Here is a 10,887-nt window from a genome sequence, read left to right as displayed (position 1 = left end):
TCGACGACTTCCACATCTCGTGCCAGTCGTCGAACATGAAGTTTATTTTCAGTCGTTGAACATGAGGTTTATTGAGCGGCAGCTTCAGACTGCCCTCAATCGGTTGTTGACATGGATCACTGCAAACGGTTTTAAATTTTCTTTTTCCAAAACCGATTGCATGCATTTTTGCCGCCAACGGGGTCTCCACCCTGATCCTGAGCTCCATCTCAGCAATGTAGTTATTTGTGTGGTCCCTGAGGCAAAATTCTTGGTGCTTATCTTTGACTGTAAGCTTAGCTTCATTCCGCACATCAAGCAGCTATGTGTCAAGTGTGAAAGGCTTTGAAAATCCTCCATGTTCTCTCTTCCACCTCTTGGGGTGTGGATCGATGTTCTATGCTCAGGATCTATCGTGCACTAATTTGATCCAAACTGGACTATGGGTCTTTGGTCTATGGTTCTGCCAGGACCTCAGCCTTGAAGATGCTGGACCCCATTCACCATCTGGGGCTTCGGCTCTGTACTGGGGCTTTCCGCACTTCTCCAGGCCAGAGTTTGTACACTGAGTCCCACGAACCTCCTCTTCACCTCTGTTGTTTGCAACTTTCTTTACAATATGCTGCCAAGCTTTGATCCTTACCATGGCATCCCACCTGGGATTGTGTCTTTCTCTCACGATGTGCCATGCTCTTTCGGAACAGACGGTCTGCTATTCCTTCCTTTGGCCTTCGTATCCAGGCACAACTGGCAGAATTGGGTCTGGCATTGGATGACATTGCTGTCCCCAATGATCAGCCCATTCCACCTTGGCTTATTACCATCCCTTCCCGTGACCTTTCTCTGAGTCATCTGAGGAAGGCAGATACTCCCGATTGGAAGTATCATCTTCTTTTTGCTGAGCATCTTTCGAACCATTCTTCTCTTCCTATTTACACGGATGGTTCGAAATCGGTGACTCGGTAGGTTCTGCCATGGTATGCTGTGGCTCGGTAGTTGCTTGCAGGATCCCCTCTACAGTTTCTGTGTTTACTGCCGAGTTGTATGCTATTTCTCATGTAGAAGCTATGAAGTACAGTAATGGTACTATTTACACTGATTTTCTTAGCTCTCTACTGGCCCTGGAATCACTTAACGTTAGTTCTCACCCTGTTCTCGTCGATATTCAACACTGATTGGCCCACTTTTCTCTATCTTCTGTTTCCATCCAGTTTTTCTGGATCCCTGGCCACATCGGTATTCACGGGAACGAGCTTGTTGACACCGCAGCTAAGTTCGTCTGCTCTGGTGCCATCACAGCCATTCTTGTCCCATACATGAACTGCGGTCCTGTCTTTAAGGCATGGCTTCACGACAGTTGGCAGTTGACTTTGGGTGAGCAATGTCATAACAAGCTATTCCAGATCAAGCCTACTGTTGGTCTTTGGTCATCTTGCTTCCTTAAGGATCGGAAGGAGGAAGTAGTCCTGGCAAGGCTATGCATTGGTCATAGTTTTTTAACCCATTGTTTTCATTTATCAGGTATTGACCCACCGATGTGTAGCCATTGTGACACTCAAGTCACAATAGCCCACATTTTACTGTTCTGCCGTCATTACGATCATGAGCGGCGGCATTATTTTAAACACATATTTTCTAAGAATTTACCTCTGATGTTGGACAGTGTCATTGTTAATGGTGACACTGTCTGATTAGATTGTATTTTTAATTTTTTACGCACTATAGGTCTTAATTGTATATAAATCTTTTATCGACATATATTGGTTTTAACTCACTGTATTTTTACATTTTACTTTCATTTACTTTCACTGTTTTTACTGGTTGTTTGGCGCAGATATACTTGTTGCTTTGCACCATAAAACAACAACAATTATTTCTAGAACTTTGGTTTCTGATGAAGCCAAAATCATCTTTTTTCAGTGATGTTAATATCCTCAGTGGGTTACTGGTGTAATGGGTACTTACATAAGGTTTTATCACTGTAACTGTCATGTATTGGTGTTTAGCTAGTTTCAACAAACTTGCTTTATTGAGTTTATTTTTCTGTTGATGTTTTAACTTTATTTTTTATATTTATAGGCTTTAATAATGACTGCTGCACTTTCACCATATGAAAATTTAAAGTCAAGAGTCTTGAAGAATATAGAATTGATATGTGTGGATGATAAAATTAGAAATGATTTCAGAGAAGAGTCTGAATCATGGCGAGACCTAAAAAAGGTTACAAGTATGAAAGAACTGATACAACTTCTTGAAGATCGAGATGTCTTAACAGAGTGGAATGTTGCTATTTTTGAGAAACTAGTGAAACTTCTCGGTAACAAAGAGTCAGTTGACTTAATAAAAGCTTACAAAAAACTGGAACTTTCTGATACCACTCCTCAATGTTCTGTTTGCCATTGCAAAATCCAAATCACACCAGTCCAATTGGATCCTGTTTTGTATTCAGCCAGTGATTCTGATGGTTTGTCTCAATAATTTTATTGCATTATTAAGGTGCTAAAATATAGCTTAAGCTAATATTTGTATTAAGTAAATTATTGGGACTGTCACCATGTTTTTGTTTTTTAAGTTTTTGGCTCAATTACCTAAGCCGTCCATAGTTGTGAGATGTTTAATAAATAACATTCAATTTTAGTTAATTGATGTGTACTGGTGACTGAATTTGTTTTGTTTCATTTGTAGCTAATTGATGTGTACTGGTGACTGAATTTGTTTTGTTTCATTTGTAGTTAATTGATGTGTACTAGTGACTGAATTTGTTTTGTTTAATTTGTAGTTAATTGATGTGTACTGGTGACTGAATTTGTTTTGTTTCATTTGTAGCTAATTGATGTGTACTGGTGACTGAATTTGTTTTGTTTCATTTGTAGCTAATTGATGCGTACTGGTGACTGAATTTGTTTTGTTTCATTTGTAGCTAATTGATGTGTACTGGTGACTGAATTTGTTTTGTTTCATTTGTAGTTAATTGATGTGTACTAGTGACTGAATTTGTTTTGATTCAATTTTAGTTAATTAATGTGTACTAGTGACGGAATTTGTTTTGATTCACTTGTAGTTAATTGATATGCACTAGTAACTGAATTCATCTTCTTTTTTTTTTCACTTAGATAAACCATCTTGTTCTTTATAATGCTGTTCTGGGTGATTTTATTGTGTGTCATCCTATTTTGCTTCATTTTACTGTGTGTCATCTTGGGAGTTAATTTATCTGGTGTCTGCCATGCAAGGTGGAATTGTTTAACTTGTTTATTCCAATATGCTCTCACCTACCCTCACACAAAACTATCTCAATCTTCTATCTGCCCTCTAAGCATTGCTAAAAAGTTTCATACTTAGCGAACCAGACTATATACTCCATTCAGTTTCATGCCATTTTTGAATACGTACATATTCTGTGACAGCTCTCCACCAATAGTAGTGCACCACCAGTATTGGCAGCTAACTCCCTCTGCTATTCCCACTCAGTCCTCACTTTCTCGATTTTCACAGCATTGTTTAGATGTATGTTTTTCACATGTGGCTACCATTTATGAACGTGCTTTTTTGCCATTTCCAATATTTTGTTTCAACAATTTTCTTTTTTTGCATTTATTTTTTTGTTACTGAATTGTAAGAGATCTTAGTATGAATTAATTTATTGACTACAGAAATTCCCTTAGATATTTATGTGTCCTTTGTCATCTAAAGTAATTTAGATGAATTGTCAATTAGATATTGATTATTACTTTGCTGTTTTTAGCTAAATTTATTCATTTTGCATGTTCATAAATATTACATACTTTATAGACTTGGCAAATTTTATGTTTTTTTTAGTTTGTTATTAATATGTACTTTAATTAGGTATGTTTAGGTAATTTATAAGTTACATGTCATTACTACTAGTAACATCTAATTCATTGTTCTATCTGAATAACTTTTTTCATCATTGCTAACTATATGCTTCATCATCCTAGTTTTTGTCAGTGTAAGACTGAATTATGTGTCCTTTTTTGTCTAGGTTAACTTTGATGAATTGTAAGCTAGATATTGATTATCAATGTGTTTTCTAGGTAATTTTAGTTGGTTTGCATGTCATTATTATTGCATACTTTGTGGACTAGGTAAATTTAGATGGTTTGTCTGTTTGATATTTATAAGTACTTTGTTGACTAGGTATGTTTGTGTACTTTGTACATTACATATCATTACTATTAGTAACATCTAATTCATTGTTCTATCTGAATAATTTTTTTTGTCATTGTTAACTATATGCCTTATCATCCAAATTTTTGTCAGTGTAGAACTTTTTTTGCTTTGTTACATCACTAACATGTTTGTGTCTTTCCCAATCGTAAGGCTGAGCTTTTCTATGTCTGTGATACTAGAAACCTCATTTGGTGTTCTTTCCCACAGTGCCCACATCATCAATAGCTATTTATTGCTCTTAGTCAAGTATTCCAGTTAAGGACCCTACTGTTTGGATTAACCTCAGCTCTTTAACTGTTTTGTCAGAGGGTGTGAACTCTTGCCCCAACATCTTCACACTCTGAGTCTTTGCACTCTTTCTATGGATGACTAGCTTCTGCTTGCTTCTTCCCGTTCACAGACCAGAGACCACACTCATCTGCTTCTACAAGAAGCAGCACAGGTGGGACTCCTGATGACTGTGGGGAAGTCTGTTCTTCCCCCACTTAATATCCCATTCATTTGGGAAGTTTTCTTCATTCGACCCTCAGTCAGGCCCAACCTTCTCCTCTTCATCTTTGGGTTTGGAGCAGGCACTTCACAAGTTCCACTCCTCACATTTCTTACAGTTCAAGATGTTATATCTCTTTGGGGATGTGGACTTCCTTGGAAGCTCTCCTTCCCATGGGTCATGCTCATATGTGTTCCGTTCAGTGCACACTCTTAGATCAGTGGAACTTCTCCACGAATCCCATAGACCACTCATTTATCTTTCCTTCACCAATCAGAGTCTACCTGGCTTGGTGGTTAGACAGAAACCAGATCTCATCCAGATTTACATCTATTCACGGCCTCATCTTTAGAGGGTTGTGGATCTTACCTTGACTCCTGGAAGATTTCTGGTCCCTGGTCAATCAAGGAGACTTCTCTCCACATCCCCATTCTCGAGCCTTTGGGGTTTTGCCCAGCTTTATCCCACTTCTTTCCTCTTCTGTAGGGAAGGGTGGTTATAGTACATACCAGCATCTCCACAGTGGTCATTTATATCACAGATCAAGGAGGTACCAATTCCAAGTTTCTGTACTTTCAAGTCCTGGATCTCCTTTCTGGGCCTACAGTCACCACATAGTGGTCTTAGCTTGCTAAGTTCTTGGCTCACGGAATTTCTTTGTGGATTGGATATCTCCTCCCAACAAGATTCTCCTGACTGAGTGTTCCCTCAATCCATGGGTCTTTAGGTGGGTGTGTTTTCAGCTGGGGACACCATATATGCCTTCACAAGCCACACCCGCTAAATATGGGGTGGTTCATTCTGTCTAGATTGGAGGGGTCTTCACATCTGCTTACCTTCCTATTCAACTCCTCTACAAAGTTCTATCCCTATTCCAAACCACTCTGTGTCTCGGCCTACTGGTGGCTCAATATTGGCTGGTGCAACCATCATTCCCACTGCTCTGACCTTTATTTGTACAACCTCTGTCTACATTTCTTTCAACCTCTGTTAGACATTGTTCATCCAGACATCACCACACACTGTCTTCATGCTTGGCTTTTGTCAGGTCCATTGTTTCAGCCCAGGGACTGACTCCACGTGTGGCACCTTTCCTTTCCTGATCCATTAGACATTTTTCTATGTCCATTTACCACAGGCGATGGTATACCTTCTGCTTTTGGTCTCTTCGATGTTGTTTCTGTCCTTCCCAATCTTTCATTCTTCACCAGTTGTTTGGTAAAGGCTTGTCCACTTTGACCATGTCTAGCTGTCGGGCGGCCTTATCTAACACCTTCAGTTTCTTCAGGTTTTATCTGGTTTTTGTTTTCCCCTGTCATTTCCATACTTTTCCACTCCTTTGAAGTCATGCATCCTCCATGTTTTTTTATTTGCCTGATTGGGATCTCAGTGTGGACCTTTATGCCTTTCCCATCCTCCCTTTGAACCTTTGTCTTCATGTTCCATCTACCATCTCTCCCTCAAGTCTTATTTCCTTCTCCTCCTTGCTTGCAGATGTCATAGATCAGATATTTATATCTTTACTGTTGCCTGCTTTCTCTACCATTCCTTTTATGTCATCCTGTATCCCAACTGGTCCTTCATCCCTCAGATCTATGATACCTGTGAAGGCTGTTTGGCTTTCACATTCATTTCCTTACCTCCCATCTCCCACCTGTACTCCCATTCTGATCGTGATAGGTTTCTTTTTATGGTTCGCTCCTTACAGTGTTATGTTTGGGATGACACCACTCTATTCCTATTGTTGTGTGCAATAGAGGCCTCTCTTCTCATTATTTCAGTTGCAGAAGGTTCTTTCCCTGCTCCTATGGTTGAGTTTGAGGGACTTTGTCTGCCTCTTAATACCGGCAACAGGACATATGTAGAATGTTCCATTATTCTGGATCCAGTATGTCTCATCCCTGAATTTATGGTTAAGTGATTTATGATTTCTGCTTGTAATACAATTACAGATATTGCCCACCTTCTTATGATTGAGACAATGCCACAGCCCCATAATGCCAGGTTCAATTTGTTGTACTTCTTGCTCCTACGGTGGTTTTGGGAGTTTGTCTGATTTTGGCTGAAAGCTAACTTCGTCTTTGTAATTCTGGTTGCTTGATGTATGACATTCTGTTTACTTATGGTTGGGGTTGTTGAGTATATGTAACTCGGTCCACATGCCTTAGCCACTATCTTTTTTTGATTCTCAACCTCCTAATGCCAAGGACAAGTTATGGAAACTCGTCTGTCCAGTTGAGGTTTTGCATGTTGCATGTGAATTATATTTATATTTTACTATGGATTGCACCTCTTAGAACAAATTGCCTTTATGCACATTCTCTTTTTCCACCCTCATCAGATTCATTTCCTACTTCAAGGACAAAGAGCATACCTGTTCCTGAAGTAGTGGGAAACCCACAAGTGTGCTTTGTTTTCATCTCGAAGCACACCTGTTCATTTAGGTGGCCGGTTTCTGCTTGTTTTTCAATGTTGTGCTCCTACATTGGCCCCTCCACCTTTACAATGTGGGATTCTAGTTTTGTTTGAGAGGAGGTAAGACCTTATCAGAAGTTAAAATTTTTCTTACTCTGAAAATATATTTCTTAGAGGAACTTACCTCCTGTCATACACTTCCCAATCTTTCTCCCCACAGCCATTGTTCTTCTTGTAAGGCTTGCCAATTCTTGAAAATTAGGAATGAGCGGGAATTGCAAATATAGGTGGAACAATACCATTGGTGGAGAGTGGTGATATGATATGTACATATTCAAAAATGGTGTGAAGTTGATGGGGTATATCGACTGGTGCGCTGAGCCCGAAAATATTTAACAATTCTTAGAGGGGCAGGTAGAAGATTGAGATAGCTTTTTGTGAGTAGTGGTATATACCTATCACAGATACATTTTTAGTGTAAAAATTTTTTTAACTCAGAATCCTTTAGTTTCTGTACATCCATACTTTTGATTTGTATGTATAAGCAAGAATTAATGAATATTTGAAATTTTTATGGCTTTAAATTTTGGAGGTGTTATATATTGAAAAAATATATAAAAGATTGTAAAACATAGCTTAATTTTGTTTGCCAAGGGACGTTTATTGGTTTAATAGTATTTCATGTATGAATGCATGAAAATACTTCAGCAGAATGTTCATTTCTTTTTTTGTCTAGAAATGGAAAGTGCAATGTTGTACATCAGTCGCAATTATGGGTGTAGATGGAAGCATCTTGCAAGGGCCTTGAAAGTTCGTGAAGGAGATATAGACAATATCTTCTGTGACAACCCACATGATACTTGTGAACAGACTTACCAAGCATTGCGTCGTTGGAGAGAAGAGCATGCTTCTAGGGCCAATATGAATGTACTACTGAAAACACTCAGGTCTTCTCCATGCAACCGAACTGATTTGGCTGAAAAGTTGCAGAAAGGCTATCACCTAAATTAACATATTTTTGGACAAGGTCATACAAATGATTTCCATAGCAGTAATTGTGCTACTTCATAATTTTCTGTTCAATAAAATTTTTTCAAATTAAGATTTTAGTTTGATATGCGTGTACTGGTATGAGTATTATTATGGTTTAAAACGATTTATTCTCTAAATTGTTTTTAAGATTTAGTATGTAAAAATTTTCATGTGTTTAAATGATGTGTATAAAACTAATTTTCTATGTGTATTTTATTAAATGTCTTCGAAGCCATAGATAAGTTTAGGTCAGTGGTATTTTCTTCCTAAGTTTTTTAATTGTGTATTTTGAAATTTGTATATAAGTATATACATACTTTTTCTGATAGTACGGCAGAAAACTTGTTAAGTGAGCAGAAATTTAAGAAGATACTTGATTATTTGATAATATTTTCACTTTTCAGTTCAACAAATATAATCAACAGTTAATGAACTTGGAACATCTTCAACATGAACAGTTTCTGTTTGTTTGTTTTTAAATGCAAAACAACACAATAGGCTAGCAGTGCTGTGCCCACCACAGGTATATAAACCCAGTTTTTAGCATTATAAGTTGTCAGACTTACTGCTGAGCTACTGTGAGGGCCAACTTTTAAAGAACTCAACAAATATGTATAGTATACACATTCATATAAGTGTGACGTGTTTCAGTTACAAATTAGTTTGGAACACTATTGTATAATGACTTTTGTGTACAATATAGTACATAAAACTGTCATGGTGCAACAGGCTTCAGTTACAAATTAGCTTGTAACACTATTGTCTAACAGAACTTTTGTGTACAATATAGTACATAACACTGTCATGGTGCAACAGGCTTCAGATACAAATTAGCTTGTAACACTATTGTCTAATACAGCTTTTGTGGCCAGCTCTTCTGCCTCTGGCCTTCCTTTCTGGTTCTTCTCTCCCTGATCAGGGACAGATACTTCTTCCTTTCTGCGTGTTAACTATGCTCATGTATCAGGCCTGTCTTTCTTACCTGTTTATCCTAATGTCTCTGTTGTTGTTTTACTTTGTGTCCTAACTCCATATTGCTCCACATCTTTCTTGTCATACTTGGCTTTGTGACCCCTTTGCTGTAGACTTAGGTCATGGCCCTTTTATATCTCTTGTTCATCAATCTCTTGTGCCTTTTTCTGTCTTACTTGGGGTGTCCCTCTTTCTTTTTCTTTCTTTCCAGCTATCTTTTCATTTTAGTCTATCTTTACCTCTCTGCCCTTCACATCCTCATCGTGGCTCTTCATTATGACCCCATTAGGTTTGGTGGAGACACCTGTTCTTTGTTTGTCACTTTTGTTTCTGTTTCTTCCTCTTCTGGCTCTGTTTTGATCTAGTTCCATGGTTTGTGGATGTCCTCAGTCCAGTGTCTGTATTCCATCCTCTTAAATCTAGGAACTTACAGGCCTGATCTTTAGGATGTTCCTGAGTCCCTGGAATTCCTTGATTTCTGCTTATAGGCCCAATGGCACTTCTGTCTGCCACCCATCCTAAGGAGTCTCACCAGGCTACCCCTCTACTGTTCCTTGTTCTCTCGGTTCTGTACTTCATCTCCTGTGCATAGGTTGGATTTCACTTGACATAAGGATTTGTCTCTGTAAGTGTCAGCATAATACTGTATAGGGTGCATTTCATTGGACATAATGTTCCGTCTGTAAGAGTCAGCCTAATGTTGCATAAGTTTGATTTCACCAGATTAAAAGTTTTCTTTCTAAGTGTCAGCTTAACACAGCATAGGTCGGATTTAACTGGATATAAGGTTTTGTGTCTGTGTTAGATTAACACTGCATAAGTCGGATTTCACTGGACATTTAGATCTATATCTGTATGGGTCAGCTTAATACTGCATAGATCAAATTTCACTGGACTTATAGTTCTGTAAATGTCTGCTTAACATTGCCTAAGTTGTACTTCACTGGACATAAGGTTTGTTTTCTGTGTCAGCTTAACACTGCATCGGTTGGGTTTCATTGGACATAAGGTTCTGTATCTGTAGATGTCAGCTTAATACTGCATAGGTTGGGTTTCATTGGACGTAAGGTTTGTTTTCCGTGTCAGCTTAACACTGCATAGGTTGGGTTTTATTGGACATAAGGTTCTGTCTCTGTAGATGTCAGCTTAATTCTACATAAATTTTGTACTTCACTGGACATAAGGTTCTGTCTGTACGTTTCAGCTTAACACTTCATAGGTTGGGTTTCACTGGACATAGTATTCTGTCTGTGTTTCAGCATAACGCTGCAAGTGTTCTATGAACATCCCCCAACCCCCTGTGGCTCAACTGTAAGTTTTACAGCTCACACCACTAAACAAACTGTTTGAACAGTCAACAGCAGTGGTACTTTCTAACTATTAAATTATTTATATAACCATTTTGCAACTGCATTCCTATTTTGTTGCAAACTTTGCATGAACAATATTTTTTTAAATCCATGCCAATATAAGGAGTTCATCTTTGATTGCCAGCTCTGGTTCATTTGGTATATATTTCTCATAGTAGATGTACTTACAAAAAATATAAAGCACCAAACTTATCTCTTAAAAACTATCGGAAAGTCAATTTCTGTAATAGAGTCTATACAAGCCAACTTAAGTCAATGTGTGAATTGTGTGTCTTTGTAAACAGAATAGTGAATGCTTAGATTGAGTGTTAAGTCTATTGTGTCACACAGTGAGTTTATACACAGAATGATGAATGCTTAGATTGAGTGTTAAGTCTATTGTGTCACACAGTGAGTTTATACACAGAATGATGAATGCTTAGATTGAGTGTTAAGTCT

General features: G+C 38.1%; 1 protein-coding gene across 5 annotated transcripts in view; it reads left to right on the top strand.

Moving 5' to 3' along the window:
• LOC106469253 overlaps positions 1–8,190 on the top strand; it is a 35,622-nt gene extending 27,432 nt beyond the window's left edge. For all 5 annotated transcript variants that reach the window (XM_013929730.2, XM_022397716.1, XM_013929731.2 and 2 more), the window contains 2 exons: positions 2,059–2,443; positions 7,812–8,190. In XM_013929730.2, the coding sequence (XP_013785184.1) occupies positions 2,059–2,443; positions 7,812–8,086 (660 nt within the window). In that variant the 3' untranslated portion in view covers positions 8,087–8,190. The remainder of the gene's footprint in view (positions 1–2,058; positions 2,444–7,811) is intronic.
• The last annotated feature ends 2,697 nt before the right edge of the window (positions 8,191–10,887 follow it).

The sequence above is a fragment of the Limulus polyphemus genome, unplaced genomic scaffold (genome assembly GCF_000517525.1).
Source record: "Limulus polyphemus unplaced genomic scaffold, Limulus_polyphemus-2.1.2 Scaffold3377, whole genome shotgun sequence".
NCBI classification, from domain to species: Eukaryota; Metazoa; Arthropoda; class Merostomata; order Xiphosura; family Limulidae; genus Limulus; species Limulus polyphemus.
This window is presented reverse-complemented; position numbering and strand designations above follow the sequence as displayed.